The sequence below is a fragment of the Mesocricetus auratus genome, unplaced genomic scaffold (genome assembly GCF_017639785.1).
Source record: "Mesocricetus auratus isolate SY011 unplaced genomic scaffold, BCM_Maur_2.0 Super-Scaffold_100040, whole genome shotgun sequence".
In the NCBI taxonomy this organism is placed as follows: Eukaryota; Metazoa; Chordata; class Mammalia; order Rodentia; family Cricetidae; genus Mesocricetus; species Mesocricetus auratus.
Window position 1 is genome coordinate 5,396,719 of NW_024429217.1, and position 18,210 is coordinate 5,414,928.

An 18,210-nucleotide genomic window follows, 5' to 3' on the forward strand; every position below is an offset into this window, starting at 1 on the left:
GTCAGGAGGTCTGGTCTTTGTGTCAGTTTCCTTCTTGGAATGCTCCGTGGGTTTACAGGGATTCGAGTTGGGACAGGCAGAGTGTTTCGAGCAGCCTGCACGAGCTGGCAGTCTGTACCTGTCCCAGTGTTAGGACTGAGTCCAGTGTTCAGGAGTGGAGAAGCCAGGTCTGGTTAGGATACCATTGTCACTTAGACCCTGAAAGCTACCAAACTCTGTGTGCTGACAATTCTGCTTTTGTACCAGATATCCCTCTGCCATGGGCACTCAACAAATGTTCACTCTGTACTTTGTGTGTCCCAAATGACGTCGGACAGTGTGCCAGGTACCAGGAGGTGCGGAGACTTAGTTGGCCTTAGGTAACACCTGTTAGGATGTCTCAACTGACTTGGAAAGTTGTAAGAACAAAATAGTACTAAAGATACAGTGAAAAGATGAGGAAGAGATGACTTTCAAGAAAGAAAATCTTGGAGCTGGAAAGATGACTCAGCAGTTAAAGAGTACTTGTTTATGCCGAGGCCCCAGGTTCGATTCCCAGCACCTACATGGTGGCTCACAACCGCTTGTCCAACACCTTCTCTGGCCACTGTGGACACCAAGCATGCACATGGTGCACCTGTATATGTCCAAGCAAAACACACATTCATATGAGATAAACACATCTTTAAAGTCTTAAGAAAAAAAAAAACCCAGAAGAAAATCTTAAGGAGGGGAAGCCAGCCAGGCTGTGCTCCCAAGGCCCAGACTGGTCTAACCTGTGCTCCCTGTGCTGTGTGCAGTGGTAGCAGCAGCGGTGACTGTGGCAAACCGGGCTACCAGGCACGGCACAAGTGCCTCGCCTGTGTCTGCATTCGGTGCAGCGCGTGCCTTTCTTACACAGAAAGGGGCCAGGACTGCGGCTCAGTGTGGGTCATTCATCTGTTTATATTACATCCTGACCACAGCACCCCATCCTCCCCTTCCCGTCCCTCTCCCCAGTCCCCCCCACAACCCTCCCCTCTTCCATCTCCATTCAGAAAAGGGTAGGTCTCCTAAGAGTATCAAGAAAACACGGCATATCAAGTTGCAGTAAGACTAAGCACCTCCCCTTGTGTTGAGTCAGGGACAGCCCCTGCTTCCGCTGTTAGGAGTCCCACAAAAGGACCATGCTACACTACTGTCACATATACACAGAGGGCCTAGGTCAGTCCCAGCAGGCTCCCTGGTTGTCAAGTTCAGTCTCTGTGAGCCCCTGTGAACCCAGTTAGCTGATTCTGTGAGCCTTTCTGTGGTGTCCTTGATCCCTCTGACCCCTACACTCTTTTCTCCTAATGTTTGGCTTTGGTCTCTGCTTCTGCCTCCATCGGTTACTAGATGACACCTCTGATAACAATTGGGTCAGGCACCAATCTGGCCACAGGAGTCAGCCAGTTCTACTATTGCTGGGAGTCTAAGCTTGAGTACTCCCCATAGACTCCTGGGAGATTCCCTGTGCCAGGCTTCCAACCGACCCCAGAATGCCTCCGGAAGCAGTCCCCCTCAGTCCACTCTCAAAATCTCTCTCTTTCCCCTTCCCAGGGAGATCTCAGTGTCCCCCAAGAACTCTTCTTGTTGCCTAGTCCTCTGGGTCTGTGGATTATAGCATCGGTAGCCTTTATTTTACAGCTAATAGCCACTTACGAGTGAGTACAGACCATGCTTGTCTCTGTCCATCTGGGTTACCTCACTCAGGATGGTTTTTTCTAGTCCCATCCATTTGAGGCTCGTCTGTTCCTGATGTGCCTGGCCGTGGAGACTGTCGCACGGCTGACTGATGCATAAGGGCTCTGTGTCCTGCCAGTCTTGACCATGAGGACTGATACAAACGGGCACATTCTTCATCCTCATCTGCATCTTTACAAAGATGGCTGCCTTCTTGGTGTTTCTCAACACTGAGGTGAGCGTGACTTTTCCTTGTTTCTGCCCGGTGAGCATGTGGTTGGATGTGGAGGTGAGCTCATTCTCATTTCTGTCTCGAGGAACCACCTCAGACTTTGCCTCGCCCTTTACAAAGTCGGGAAGCCAGTGAAGTCTCCGTAGGTGAAGCTTGAACTCTCAGAAAGGAATCCAGTCTTCCATGCCTGCCGCACCCCTCCCCATGCCCACTCCCGGTCTGTGGGACGTCAGTGCCCCCTTCCCCAGCTGTGCTCGGGTGAACCCTGCATGTCTCCCCGCCTCCTCAGCAGTTTCTCCTTGGACGAAGTCTCCCAGTCTCAGCCACTAGGCGGTTCAAGCCTCAGAGCCTTCCAGATCCTAGGCCTCTTGGTTCCTCATTCCAGAAGCTTCAGATAGCTTAGGTTAGTCAGCTCTGTCTGTGTTCTCTGACAGTCGTCTGTCTGTCTTGCACCGGCATTATTCCTCCCTCTGACTGCCCACTCCACCCTCAGTTTGCCTCTTTTTATCAGCAGTCAGCCAGGAACTTGTTCCAGTGTGTCTAAAATTAAGTTTGTTCTTTCTTTTACAAGAGTTGCAATTCAGTTGTTTTAGGAAGACACACCCCCAGGAACAGACCTGGCTGGGGTGGAATGAAGAAAAGTCAGATAACACAGAAAGCTGGGCTCGGTGGTCTGCTTCTCAGCTGGAGAAAATACATCCGTGAGGTTCTGGTGTTTATAGAGAAATAGACCATTGCATACCATTAGACAAGCAGGCAGGCAGGGTTAGCTGGTCTCAGTAGCATGGGGCGGGGGTGGGGGCGGATCTTCAGGCTACAAATATGAGGCAGAGGGAGAAAGCTATGGTGAACATTCCTGCACTCTGTCAGCATTCGGTCCCAAGCAAGGCTTTGCCATCCTTCTGAGTCTGAGGCTATGTGGTCATTGACATGGCTCAGCGTGTCAGCACACATTGACTCAGGATTCCTCTGCACCCTGAAGGGTGTGACTTGTTTAAAATCTTTACAGGCCTCTGGAAAACTGTGGCCATTAGCGTGCATGCTAATTTAGTCTTTGAGCTGATGCTTTAGTGTCTGAAGCAAAAGCTTGAAAGGGTCCTGACCTCCTACCTCTCCTTCTAGTAACTCCCAGGAGTAATGGAGACATCCCCATATTGTTTACTACTGTGAGTAACAGAGAGACACGCCCTCATTGTGCACTCCCATGAGTAATTGAGAGACACACCCACATTGTTCACTCCCATGAGTAATTGAGACACGCCCACATTGTTCACTCCCATGAGTAATTGAGAGACACGCCCTCATTGTTCACTCCCATGAGTAATTGAGAGGCACGCCCACATTGTTCACTCCCATGAGTAATTGAGAGACACGCCCTCATTGTTCACTCCGGTGAGTAACAGAGAGATATATTCTCATTGTTGGCTTTGTCTCTTGCACCAACTGCAGGTTAGAGCTCCAAGCTTAGCGGGAGTTTACAATGTTTCTCTTATGTAGTGTCATGCATGTCAGGGTTAGGCAGTGACTCGGTATGGCTGATTTTATATTGCAGTCATTACTGGTGTGATCAAGTAGGACACAGCTCTCGGGTGCTGACATGAGCGTCCTGTGGGCAAGGGGTCTCAGTTCTTCCCCTCAAGGCTGTCCATAGGCCTCAAGTGGCTAGCTTCCCCAACAGCCCTCTCCTGAAGAGAGCTGTGGAAGACCACCTCAGGTCAGGAGGCTTCCCCTACACCACAGTCCCTTTCGCAGAAGACAGTCTCCAGACGGGGTGTAAATGCAGACCTCAGCTTTTGGAATGGGGTATATCAAAGAATCTGTACACTTTACAGTTCATGCGTGAAGGTCAGAACACAGCCTAGATTCTCAATGTACAGTGCGAGTTTCAGGGACCGGATTTCATATAACAAAAAAAAGCATGAATGTGTTTAAACCTATGAGACAGTGCAGCTCTTAGAAAAAAAGGTGTAAATATTTTAAGAAACCAATTATATTGAATGCAAAGAGATGCTGGAAGACATATGCATGGAGTAGTGACATTAAAGTTAAACCACAGAGAGCAGACGTGTGGCGTAGAAACCCTACCGAGTGAAATACCGTAAAGAAGCCCTCAGTGCATGACCTGAGGGGAAGCAGGTTAGGGTACACTTGCACCTTGGCTCCTTTGTTGACAGACTGTCTTAGGTTGCAATTGCTGTGGTAAGACTCCATGAACAAAGTAACTTGGAGAGGAAAGGGCTTATGTGGCTGACACGTTGCAGTCCATCACTGAAGGAAGTAAGGACAGGGACCTGGAGACAGGAGCTGATGCAGAGACTGGACGGGAGCTACTTACTGATTTGTTCCTCTTAGCTTGCTTGGCCTGCTTTCTTATAGAACCCAGAACCACCAGCCCGGGGATGGCACCACCCACCTGGCCTGGGACCTCCCCCATCAATCACTGATTTAAAAAAATGCCTTCAGGCATGCCTACAACCCATCTTACGCAAGCATTTTCATAATTGAGGTTCCCTCCTCTCAGATAAGTCTAGCTTGTTTCAAGTTGGCATAAAAGTGTCCAGAACACAGACTGACGAGCACTACAATCGTGAGTGCTTTGACACTGAGCTTCTTACTTCCGGTAGTTGTGGCAGGTACCCATGTGTTTACCGATGCTGCCTATAGTGCCTTGAGGGCTGTCAAAGGGAAATCAGTGTCTGAGTACACACTGCGCGTGGGCTCGCAATGCTGAACTAGATGTTTAAACGGCATGGGCACGAGGCTTGCAGGACTAAATCCTGCTGCCCTCCTCTGGGTCTGTGACAGAGATCACACAAACTTGAAACCATGAAGACCATCTGCATGGCGTCTGGCTCTCCTAGGCTGCTGCTGTCTGCAATCCAGTATTTCTAGAAAATTAAGCATGTGTGTATTTTAGTGTCTTGAGGTTTCATTTTCCTTTGTCTTTCAGGGAAAGTATTGGCCAGTAAGTATTAAAGTTTCTAGTGCCAAAGTCAGCCCAGATGACTTACACCTGTAACCCGGGCTTCCCAAGGCTGAGGCAGGAGGATTGCAGAGAGTCCGAGGCTACCCTTAACATAGTACTTCAGGTCAGCCCTGGCTACAGAGTAAGGCTCGTATCTTTAAAACAACAATTGCTAGCATCAAAACTGGGCACGGGACCATGCTAATCTGGGTATTCAGGAGACTGGAGCAAGAGGATTCTAAGTTCGAGGCTAGCCTGAGAAAGTTCCAAGCCAACCTTAGCTACATAGCAAGACCCTGTCTCAAAAAACTAAAACGAGAGAGCAGGACATCCATCTTCACATCGCAGCGAATGTGGTGTTGATCAAATTAAAAATGGGCAGTGTTGAGAAAGCAAGAAGATTTTTGTTCAGAAATGTGCCCAGTGCCACACTGGAAAGGGAGGCAAGCATAAGACTGAACCACATCCCCATGGTCTGTTCCGGAGGAAGACAGGCCAGGCTGCTGGATTCTCGCACACAGATGCCAGCAAGAACAAAGACATCACCCGGGGGAGAGAATACCCTGATGGAGCATTTGGAGAATCCCAAAGCACATCCCTGGAACAAAAGTGATGTTCGCTGGAATTAAGAAGGGAGAGAGGGCAGACCTAATAGTTTATCTTTAAAAAGCTACTGATGAGTAATTCTGCTGCCTTATTTATTGTGAAACATTTGTCTCATGACTTTTAATGTGTACCATAATTTAATTCATACACCAAAATTCAGAATAGCTAACTAATGTTTTTGTTGGACAGTCCTGATTAAGTAAAACTGACTTATAGTAAAGTGGATATAACCTTTTTTAAGATAACAAGGGAGGGAGGGGAGGGGAGGGAGGGAGGGAGGGAGGGAGGGAGGGAGGGATGTCCACAGTGAACAGGAACCGTTTGCCAGGATGCCCCGGTGTGTGGTTGCCTCCAGGGGCGGCTTTGCTGATGTTAGAGCTGATGCTGTTTTGCTGACTGGCTCTCTGTGTGGTGCTCTGAGCTTTTGACGATCACATTCTTCTGTGGCAGCCACACTTGGCACAGGCCTGCTCTGTGTTTAGGCCGTAATCTGCTGAAAGCGAGTGGCAGCACCACCTGCGTAGCCTATGAAATTTCTAGTAGAGCGTGAATAGTGTTGTCTGAGGCACGATGCCTCCCCCATCTTAGCCCTGCAGAGACACGGGTATGAGAGAGGTCACTGGCAATGCCTGTGTGGGCTCCCTGATGGGGGCAACTCGTGGTGTTTCTTATATGCAGATTCAGGGAACATCAGAGTGCTCGGTGCAAACCTCGCTGAAGTTGATACCTGAAGTAATTGAGCGTGTTTGTGTTGTAATATTTTATTTTATGTGAACTGGTCTTTTGCCTGCATATATGTCTGTATGAGGGTGTCAGAACCCTGGAACTGGAGTTAAAGTTTTGAGCTGCCATGTGGGTGCTGGGAACTGAACCCAGGTCCTCTGGAGGAGCAGCCAGTGCTCTTAACCAATGAGCCATCTCTGCAGCCCCCTTATCCTAAATTCTGTTCACAGGTTTCATCCCCCAGTCAGGAGCATGTTAAAGGTTGCACTGGGCAGTGGTATGCCCCCCCCCATTCCAACCAAGGCTTTCTGACTCTGGCACTGCTGTCCCTGTGACCAACTTCGTGGCCTGGCTTCCACACTTGTGGCCCTCTGCATGCCTTTGCTTTATCTGTAAATGGGCTCACATCTGCCTCAGAAACTAGGAAAGTTCCAGGTTTTTAAGATGTGTGGAACAGTCCTCACACAGAGGACATGGCCTCAGCTTTGCCAGCTCTCGCCAGGTCACAGCTCAGTAAAAATTACTGGCCTTCCAGTTTTGCTAGCTCAACATACCACTATAGAAGGAGGGTCAGAACACGCTGGCGGTGACACTTCCCCTGAGGGCACACGGCAGTCCCAAGTACCACTACTCAGGGCCCCGAGCCACTGGGACAGGGTGGGTCTCGGGTCATGTTTATATATAGTGTGCATATTTATACCACTTTCTATGTAAGAATCCTTCCCATTGCCTTACAGTATGTTTTCTAATTTCCTACAGAAAGAATTTGGATTCATCTTGTAAAATGGAAAGTTAAAACTGCTTAAAATGCGCTTCCAGCATTAGAATGCCAATGCCTAAAAAGGGAGAAGCTGCTTCCTTCCTGTCTCACCTAGAAAAGCCATTGCCAGCATGGTAGAAAAAATTTTAGTTATGGGATGTGTGTGTGTGTGTGTGTGTGTGTGTATTTATGTACATGCACCCTCAAACCCCAAGAAACATTCATTTCTAAAGTAATAATAACAAATAAAATTAAGAACTTTAAAAACTGAAAACCAGGCATTTGACTAAAAGGGAGATGCCCAAGGGGTGGAAGGCTAGCCCTGACCCTAGCCCGGCTTGTAACTGTATTGTTCCTGTCAGGTCCACCGTATGGGCCCTTGCAGAAAGCCCCGCTGTGGCAGCGCTAACTTGGGTGTGAAGAGAGTAGGATGGGTCTGGTGTGGTGGTGCACGTCTTTAATCCCAGGACTAGGGAGGCAGAGGCAGGCGGATCTCTGAGTTCAAGGCCAGCCTGGGCTACAGAGGGAGTACAGGACAGCCTGGGCTACAGAGGGAGTACAGGACAGCCTGGCTACACAGAGAAGGGAGAGCAGAGAGGGATGCTGAGGTCTGGAGGGACTTGCCATTCTCGTTTCCCTCTTCTCGCTGACTTGGACCTTCTTAGCTAGCTAGACTTGGTAACTGTGGGTGTAGGACATGGTTGTGGGATGGAATGGGCAGGCCCTTGATGAAGGGACCTGGCTAAATGGGTCTTCAGGGCAACCTCACTGCCCTGAACAGCCAGGCCGCTGTTTCCTATGCGGTGTGGGAGTGGCGGCTCTCTCTCCTGCACACTGAATTCATCAGCAGACCAGAGAGCAAGGTCTGCCCTGGGGTCTTTACACCCTGTTTATACCAGCCAATTTAACCAGGTAGTATAATCATAAGACATTTGATATTCAGGAAATAGACACCCCCTTATGATGGTGTGCCTCTTCAAAGACCCAGTTTTCACCTAGACCCATTTTTGGTACAGATTCGTCTAGGGTTTGTGTGTGTCTTTTGTTTTGTTTTGTTTTGTATCAGGTTTTCAGTTCTGTGTTCTCATTGTCAAATAGTTTGAATTGAGAAGAATTTCTAGAATGAGTCTGTGGACTCAACAGTAAGAAGGCCTTCGGCTCTTAAGGGGTGTCTGGGCTTGCTGATGATTCTTGGCAGGGTAAGGGTAGGGTGCACTCTAAAGAGTGATGATTCTCGGGGATTTCATTTTCTTTTAATTCTAGGAACTGAACATTCTAATTTTATTCAAGTTTTCAAGTTACAAACCATGCTTCCTCAGAGTATCACAGGCACCAGAACGTTCTGACTGTGTTGGAAATAGCACAATGTTTTTAACAGCTGTAACAAATGTAAAGCTACTGCTCACATTAAGATAATTTGAGTTTTAAAAATTGGATGTATGGTGGGAGGGTGTGGGAGGAGGGGAGGGAAACGGAGAGGGACCTGGAATTGACACGTGAAGCAACCTTGTTTCTAATTTAAATTTAAAAATAAATAAATATATATATATGTATATAAAATTGGATGCTAGCTTTAAGTGTGCATTTGATGCCCTGTCCTCTTCAGTCCTTTAAGGACAGTTGCTCATCACAGCAGCTCCCCTGCTCTGAGGCAGCAGGAGCTATCCAGGCTTAGGTCAGCTGGGGCAGCTGGTTCACAGAGCAACACTGGCTGTGTCAGACGGTGGCTTCTGTAGCTGAAGCTTGCCATAGCTGAGGGACAAATGGGAGACGGGCTTCACGGAGGGAAGTGCAGTCTGTCATAGGCTTGATGAGCTAGTATCACCTCAGCTAACGCTCTCAGCCCCGGTTCAGAACTTGACAGGCACAGGACGGTGGCTCTCAGAGACATTAAGCCGCTCTGAGTTCTGCTGCCTGTGGCTGGGACTAACTGGGTAGAGGAGTGAATTCTGATCAAACCAGTGGAGGCCCCACCACAAGCATGCGCACTGTGAGTCTGCCCTTTCCCTTCACGCTGCAGCTGCTGGGGGCACATGGGGCTGTTACTGGAGTGCTCCCTTGCCTTTGATGTGATGTGTTCAGAGAGCTCACATTGGACCAAATTCATCTCCCTGTGACGGCAGAGATGTGTAGAAGCAGTGAGCGCAGCCACGGTACCAGTTACAAAGCTGCAGGGACTGTTTCTTACCACTGAAGGAGGCCCTGAAGCCGAGCTATAGCTTGCGAGGGCTGCCTAACGCAGCGTGGAGGATGGCAGGGAGATGAGCATGTCGGCCACCCAGAGGGAGCCTCCCTGGGCACGCTGGTGGCAGCCAAGAACTTCTTGGCTATTTGAAGTGTGAGCAGTTTTAGGGCAAAAGTGTCGTCTCTGGGAGTCACAAAGGACCGGGTTGGCCACCCATCCCACCCTAATGTTTAAAGTGGTGTTGGGTGAGGGGTTTGCTTACTGCGCTAGGAGGAGCAGAAGGTCTGGTGACCCCAGCCGTGTCTTTAGAGTTCACGACTCATCACCGAAGGAACTGGGGTGGGGAGATGGCAAGAGATTTTACATAATGAAGCTGTCTTGCTCAAGACTGAGGTCTGGTTGGTCTTTGATCAGGGTGGCTCAAAGAAGTCGTTACTGTCATCCGAGAGTCTGGTTCTCGTGAGATGGTCCCGTCTGCCCAGGAGACAGCCTTGCCTTGAGGTGACAGCCTCTGTTGGGCAGTCTGCCTGCTGGGCCTAGGCTTGCTTGTGGGTAGTTTGCGTCCCTTGTCACGGTGTTTACAAATGAATCCTTCTCCTGGAATCTGAGGAGACTGTGGGGAGAGTAGCCATGAGGAGAGTTTAAGAGGCAAGCCCAGCTGGGGAGGAATGACCCCGGGGAGCGATGGGGCCGGTGGCGGGAGTCCTCCTTCCGAGTGATCCCGGGGAGCGATGGGGCCGGTGGCGGGAGTCCTCCTTCCGAGTGATCCCGGGGAACGGTCGGGCCGGTGGCGGGAGTCCTCCTTCCGAATGGCCCCGGGGAGTGATCGGGCTGGTGGCGGGAGTCCTCCTTCCGAATGGCCCCGGGGAGTGATCGGGCTGGTGGCGGGAGTCCTCCTTCCGAATGGCCCCGGGGAGTGATCGGGCTGGTGGCGGGAGTCCTCCTTCCAAAGCACCCGTCCTCTCTGTCTTCGTGCTCATGTGGCAGTCTTCCTTTCGCGAAAGAAACCGCAGTGGATCATAGTCTACCCCGACAACTTACCTTAATTTGATGACCTCGGTAAAGACCCTGAATATCAGGGGTGCATTCTGACACTGACTTTGAACCATAACTGGGCCATAACACCTCCCCAGCCTGCCTTTTCAACCTTGCCTGAGAGTAGCAGTTCCCACCTAGGGGTCACATAGCAGATACCCTGCACAGCAGATACTTCCATTGCAGTTAGTAGCTAGCAAAGTTCCAGCTAGGGATAGCAATGAGCATAATTGTATGTTGTGCTGGGGGTCAGCACATGAGGACCTGTATTAAAGGGTCGAGGCATTAGGAAGGTTGAGGACCACTGGCTTAGAGACTAGAATAGAACACAGCGTAAGGTTGGTGGATGACAGGGTTTCTCCCCAACAGTGCCAGATGGCAGGCTGGCCTGTTGTCCTAACATTGCTGTCACGTAACTTGGTTAACTGGTGTGTTTAGGTGCTCATCGGTCCCTGAACAGTGAAAAGAGGGAAGTCAGGCTTAACATGGTTACCATTTATATCAAATATTTTATTAAACTTTATTCAATGTGAGTATATGAACATGCATGTGTGTGTCATACATAGCACACGTGTTGAGGCTGGGACAACTTAGAGCTTCTTCATGAGGCTCGCAGGGATCAAACTCAGCTCCTCAGGCTTGGCAGCCGGCACCTCGACCGCTGAGCCCTCTCCCTAGCCCAGTCACCCCTTGCTTTTTGTTCTTTGAAGCAGGATCTTGCCTCATAACACCGGCTGGCCCCAGACGAGCAAGACCCGCTTCAGCCGCCTGAGATCTGCTTCCGCGTGTGCGCCTCCTTGTCCAGACCGGTCGTGGTTCACCAAGGGGAACACGGAACCTTTAGTTATGCTTGACAAGGGAGTTGAGTCACCAGCTCAGAGAGCATTCTTACACCCCAGCCCTCATGTGTGTCCTTGGAGTATACCGGTTTTTAGACATTTCCAGCCACTTAGTGTTTTTTCCGAGTAGGGAACTGCTGTCACCGTTTTTGCCCGTGTGGCTTTAGAGGTCTGAAGACTGCCTTACTGTGCAGTGGGTAGAAAGCATTGCTGTTTATTGTTTGTTCTGCTGAGTGACAGCACGTGAAGGCTGCCGTTCACTGTATTTAGTGTCGACACAATAGAGTTCATGCAGCAGTTTAAAATGTCATTAGATGGCATAACATTCAGGGTTAATAATAAAAGTTAGCTCAACAGTGGTACCTCCTAGAATAATGATTAGTGTTCTCTTGATCTTAAAAAAAATAGCTGACCTGAGCAAGAGAGAGCTCATGGACCCCAGACTGATAGCTGGGAAACCAGCATAGGACCGAACCAGGATCCCTGAACATGGGTATCAGTTAGGAGTCCTGGGCAGTCTATGGGGCCTCTGGCAGTGGAACCAGTATTTATACCTAGTGTACGATTCGACTTTGGGAGCCCATTCCCCATGGAGAGATACTCTCTCAGCCTAGACACACACGGGAGGGTCTTGGCCCTGCCCCAAATGATGTGACAGACTTGGATGATCCCCCATGGAAGGCCTCACGCTCCCTAGGGAGCAGAAGAGGGATGGGGGGGCTGTGGAGGGGAGGGAAGGATGGGAAAGGCACTGGAATTGATATGTAAAATAAGACTTTCTAATTTAAATAAAAGAAAACTTAGCTACTACCCCATGGAGAGAGCACAGTAGAGAAGCCAGGTTGTGAGGTCATGAGCCAGCAGGTGCCCCAGGATTTAAGAACTGGGCGTGGAGAAGCAGTGCCCGTAAAACCAGCCTGTACAGTAAAGCTTGACATACTCAAGTCTTTTAAGACGAGTTGTGGAAGAAGGGTGGTGACGTGTGGAGTCATAATTTCTCTTTATAACAGCAACAGAAGGAATAATGACCTTCGTGCTGACAGGGCAAGAAGCCCCGCCCAGTGATGAACTTTCTCCATCTTTACTGTTTATGAGGAGAAAATGGGCAACAGGGATAGAGAGCCACCACAGAAATTAACTACACCGTCTTCTGCAGTCAAAGCTGCATCACAGGTCTCCACACACGCGTGTGCACTGTAACAACAGTGCAGCTCATCACAGGTCTCCACACATACGTGTGCACTGTAAGAACACTGCAGCTCATCACAGGTCTCCACACACACACACACACACACACACACACGTGTGCACTGTAACAACAGTGCAGCTCACCACAGGTCTCCACACACGTGTGCACTGTAACGGTGCAGCTCATCACAGGTCTCCAACACACACACACACACACACATACGTGTGCACTTTAACAGTGCAGCTCATCACAGGTCACACACGCACACGTGTGCACTGTAACGGTGCAGCTCATCACAGGTCTCCACCACACACACACGCGTGTGCACTGTAACAACAGTGCAGCTCATCACAGGTCTCCACACACATGTGTGCACTGTAAGAACACTGCAGCTCATCACAGGTCTCCACCACACACACACACACACACACACACACACACGTGTGCACTGTAACAACAGTGCAGCTCATCACAGATCTCCACACACACACACACACACACGTGTGCACTGTAACAGTGCAGCTCATCACAGGTCTCCACACACACACACACACACACACACAGGTGTGCACTGTAACAGTGCAGCTCATCACAGGTCTACACACACACACACACACACAGGTGTGCACTGTAACAGCGCAGCTCATCACAGATCTCCACACACACACATACACACACACGTGTGCACTGTAACAGCGCAGCTCATCACAGATCTCCACACACACACACACACACACAGATGTGCACTGTAACAGTGCAGCTCATCACAGGTCTCCACCACACACGCGCGTGTGCACTGTAACAGTGCAGCTCAAGAACTTCAGTGGTAGCATTTGGGCGTTAGTGTGGAAGGACTTGGTCCTGGTCACATGGAGTGTTCTCACTCCCTCTAGGGAAACACCTACTGAGTAAGACATACAGAGACATTTGTGCTTGGGAGTTTCACTTGAGGACACTGACATCTCTGTCCCTTCTTTATGCACACAATATTTCATATTAAAATACGAACTGGGCGTGAGCTGAGGGACTGCACTGTAAACCACCACTCGGGAACTGGCTTTGAGACACATCCTTCTACTGTGGGCCTCACAATCACAAATGACCACCTAACTCTGGTGGCCTTGCATTCAGAGTCAACACGGGGAGTTCTTTCCCCTTTAAAGAACAACTCTGCTTGCTCTTATCCTTCTGAGGCTTGGACATCTGCAGCTACTGGCTGTCCTCGGAGTCCTCGAAACAATGTAGCAGAGAACCTTAAACTTAAAAACCATTTCACTTTCATGATTGCTCTAGACAAGGAATGATTTGTTGCAGGTTATAAGGAGACCTGTAATCCCAGCACTCAGGAAGGCTGCAGTGATTGCCGCAAGCCTAAAGCCAGCCTGGCTCCAAAAAAACAAGCAAAAAAGTAAAACAATTGTAATAGGAAGCTTGGTGCAACTCTCAGATTCAGACACAGCTCAGTCTTACAGGGTATCTTTTTTATATCCTTATAGAACTTCCTTGCTGTATAAAAACAGGCCTGGTTTGGTTGACAGTTTGGGTGCCATTGTTGGCACAGCTGTCCTGCTGCTGCCCTTACTAGACAAGTAACGGTGTGTGAGATCTTTTACTCTGGATTCTAACAGTTAAATTCTTGGCATTTTTTCCAGAGAATATCACCGTGGCTTCCAACCAGACCAATGAGGTTAACAACAGCACTGTAACTACAGGACTGCCGAGAAATGTCACAGCTGTCACTGTGACACCCACAGCTATTGCTAAAATATCAACACCAGAGGTCTCACCACACATGACTTCCACTGTCTCAAAGTCTACACCCAAAGCAAGTGCTTCTCCAAACTCAACCCAGACGTCAGCATCCATGATGACCACAGGCCACAGTAGTTTGAAGACATCTATAACGAGTATGTATTAAAATTACTTCCTCCTTCTGTGCTGTAAATCAGTTGTTAAATGCCACGCTAAAGCCAGCATTCCATTCTGCAAAAATACAGAAGCTTATGTGCCCAAACTTCCCCTCGTCTCCACCTCAGCATTCTTACACAGACATTGAGACTTCAGAACGTGTACTGTTTTAAAATGCAGACATCTGTTTTGTTTCCTTTCAGTAACAGCAACTACTCATTCTGACAAAAGTAAAGGATCAAAGTTTGACACCGGCAGCTTTGTTGGAGGAATAGTGTTAACACTGGGAGTTCTGTCTGTTCTCTACATTGGATGCAAAATGTATTACTCGAGGAGAGGCATCCGGTACCGAAGCATGTAAGTTTGACCGTTCTCCATGGCTTTCTCATGACCAGTACCAGGGTCAGACCAGGTCCTCCCAGGGACAGACTTCTGCTGTGCTCGTGTGCAGACTTACAAAGGACAGCACGCCTGGGAGCATGGTTCTGCTCTGCCTGCCATCAAACACTGCTCTACCCGCATGTAGCAAACGCCTTTTGAGGTCTTACTGTGCGTCATGAGAAATGACATACCGGGTCTCATCAGCCTAGGGACTTAGTCCACATGCCCTGTATATGCCTGTGGTACCAAAGAGTATTTTTGGTAAAAACGTGGTCTTTATTTTTTATGACAGACACAGATACAAAAGAAACTCCTCTGTTTAATTTTCCCTGGCAATAGTTACTGTGCACAGCTCTGTAAGCCATGTGTGGTGTTCCATGACTTGATCATAGACTTTAAAGTTGCTAGAGTTGCCTAACTTCCCAACTTTACCCTTTACGGGCTAATTTTTCCCTCGAGTGTACATGAGCAGATAATGACGTGTGCCCTAAGAAAAGTCACAGGGGTTTGCCTGTGGGCCTCTTTGGCAATGTCGACCACTGCAGTGTACTGGGTACGCATAAAACTTAATGCTGAGCAGCAGTAATTAATTTTGATTTTGAAAATGGAAATTGTTGTAGTGTTACTTTCCTTACAAACAATAATTTTACAGTAATTAAAAATTTCTATATCTTACAGTGACGAACATGATGCCATCATTTAAAGTACTCCCTTGGCCAAAGAAAGAAGAGACTGCAGCCTTATCGATTAGTTTGGTTTTTATTAGCTCAAAATATTATTTTCTTGGAAATAGTATAAGCAAGCCATTTATAAAATGAACAGTGTTTTCCATAAATATCTGGAAATCCTTCATTACTAAAGGTAAAGGGTATGGTCTGGATGGTTCAGTGAATATTTGGAACTAACGGATGATTATCCAGTGATTACATTCGCTTTAGAAAGCCACAGCAAGGCGAGTCCTGTCTTTAGGAGTACGCGCGTGGCCCTGTCCCTGAGGGTCAGGGTCCCATGGAGCGCTGCACTTCCTGTGTCATTCAGAGCTGGGTGCGCCCTGACTCACGCCTCGGGCTCCACAGCCTAGCTAACCAGCTCACCTTAAGGAAGAGTTGGCGTTTCAGGGTTTCCCGTCAGGGTTGATCTGGAGAGGACTTGCACTTCGACACAGCCCTCGAACACCGTGTTAAAGGCCGCCAGAGCACTGTGGAGCGTGGACTTCACTGAGCACTTGTTTCCAGCTGCTCAGATGTCTCTCCGCTCTGTATGACTTAGACGAGCTGCAGTGCTTGACACGCTTCTCAAAAGCTGCGGTGGCAGGCCTGGCAGTGCAGGACACGCAGCCGGCTGCCGTGAGACCTGTCACTGCGCTTGAACCCCGTTCACACGCGCCTGCCAATTTGAGTTGTAGTCAGTGTTTTTTAGAGACTTTAGAGCTGCTTCCCATGGGTAGAAATTTGTAATAGAGTGTAAAAATCCTTTCCTTTTTTAAGTTCCCATTATATGATTTCCAAATCAGTGTTTAGAAGTCTATATTGATGGCAAAATGTGCTGTTATCTAAAGCAGGGACTATGAACCCCCCCCAAAACCCACAGGGTGGAGATGCTGTATTTTTTTTACACTGTCAGTGTACTCAGATTTGAGAAAATGACTTTTTATGATAAGCTGTGTTTTGGAGTAAATTCCAGCTTCCTTATCCCTTTGGAAAGGGAGCTGCATCCTGGTGTTTGCAGGAAAAGCAGCTTCCGGTCCTCCAGCAGCCCATGTGGTATTTAGTTCTATAGTTTATATTCCAGGTCAAACTCAGGGTCACGTTTAACAAAGGAGGTGTTTAGTTACAAAATACTAATATTTCTATTGTGGAGGGCCAAAGCAAATTACAGCAATTCCTGAAAGTGTATAAATAAGCCAAAAATGTCCTAATGAGTGCACACCTGTTACAGTTAAAAATGTAAGTGTAACTTTTTGAATCTGCTTCTGGTTTTCAAAAAGGGCAAACTAGCAAGAATTTTTTTGTATAAATAAGAATCATTTCTACTTGCTGTATATTAGGGCCACCATGGACTGCTCAGATCTCCATTAGTGCAGAAAGAAGGGAAATGGACCATGGGGTAGACCAGTTTCAGAGCTGGCCTGATGGGAAACTGTAGGGGTGAGTCCACAAAACTGTCTTGGTTCACGTAGAGGAAACCAGTGCTTTCTCATTGGCCGCGTGTCTTCAGAATGTAGTTTGGGTGGTGAGGGCTGTAAGTTTCACATGGTTTTGTTTGCTATGTTCCTGGTCCTCACAGTGCCAGCCGAAGATGTCCTTTACTGCCTGTCTCTAGCACTTTGAAGATAGAAACCACTTTGTTAAAGCACTGTCTTTATGTGCCTCTTAGTTTCTGGGGTTGAAAGTAATGTTACGGCTTTTCTAATTTGTTTACTTTCAAATGCCAGGACCTTTAGCGAAGGGATTTCTTTTTAATCTGCGCAAATTGACCACGTCTTCCAAGACTGGCTTAAGCGAATGCTTGTCTTTGCTAGCTTTCCTATAGAGTGTGCGGATTAAGATAACACATCCTAGATGTTCAGATAGACCCCAGACTATGCTACTCTGACTTTAATAATTCAGTAACTCCATAAAAGGAGTAAGTCAAAGGTAGAGAAATGAGAGTTGGTGACATATTTTCTGGTGTGATAATTTTGTATCTTCAGGGGAAAGATTAGCAAACTCTCGTTACCCTTTTTTCTATAATGACCAGTTTTGGTATTTTGTTGCTACTAAGATGTATTTTTAGAATAAAATTCGTTCTCCATTCAAAGATTTTAGTGTTTTATTGAATGTGTACAGAAGTTTCCTGTTTTATTTATTCGGTATATAACCCTGTTTCTTGTACAGTAAAAGCCTGGTGTTACACCTAGGCCACACCTTGAACAGTTTAGTTTCACAACAAAAATGTCTACTTCTTGGCACAGGCTTTGAAAGCTTGCCACTGGGGTCTCAATGTTCTTGGGTGCAGTTTCTTATGCGGCAGATTAGCACCCATCCATTCCCACCAGAGACTGCAGGCCTCGTCACACACCCCAAAGCAGACAGTTGACTCCAGGAACCAGACACCATCTCTCCCGGCCCTGCACCAACTCCCAACACTCCAGACCTAAGCTCCGAGGCTGCACCGTGCCTACCTGTGCTTCCCACATGGGAGACGTCCCCAGGGACCCTCAAGCCACGTGTGCATTTAAAGTGCCAGCCCAGCTGTCACTGAGACGAGGCCATGCTTCCAACCTGACTCTAGGCCTAGACATGCAACGTGAGCACTGCGATTAGAAGGCCATGGTGTAGCCTGCCTGTTTACTAATGCTAGCTCATGTGGTCACCAGAGGGAACATAGTAGCCGTGTGCCTGTCACGTGAACGTGTCACGGGGCCCCATCTGAGAACCCACGCTTCAGTCTCTGGGTCCATAGACTGCACAAGCACCCTTCAGATATGGTGATATCACCTGCAAGCTGGACCCAGTTACACAATGACTCCAGCAGACATCACAAGCGGAGACCCACAAAACCCTGAGCTACTCAGTGCAGAGGTCTGGGGACCTTACAGTGCCCGCCAAAACTACCTCAGCTGCCAGCTGTCCCTCCCTGGCGCCAAGTCACTATACCTCTCACCGGCGCCTGCCTGTCTCTCTCTGCCTGCCTGTCTGTCTGTCTGCCTGCCTGCCTGCCTGCCT

The 18,210-nt window shown here is 48.4% G+C and overlaps 1 protein-coding gene and 1 pseudogene across 1 annotated transcript in view; both read left to right on the plus strand.

The window, feature by feature from the left end:
- The window catches only part of Tmem123 (transmembrane protein 123), a 33,195-nt gene extending 15,893 nt beyond the window's left edge, over positions 1–17,302 (plus strand). The window contains exons 3-5 of the mRNA XM_040734724.1: positions 13,867–14,121; positions 14,326–14,479; positions 15,182–17,302. Of these exons, the coding sequence (XP_040590658.1) occupies positions 13,867–14,121; positions 14,326–14,479; positions 15,182–15,206 (434 nt within the window). The 3' untranslated portion in view covers positions 15,207–17,302. The remainder of the gene's footprint in view (positions 1–13,866; positions 14,122–14,325; positions 14,480–15,181) is intronic.
- On the plus strand, positions 304–5,698 carry LOC110342259 (annotated as a pseudogene).
- Positions 17,303–18,210: the final 908 nt, after the last annotated feature.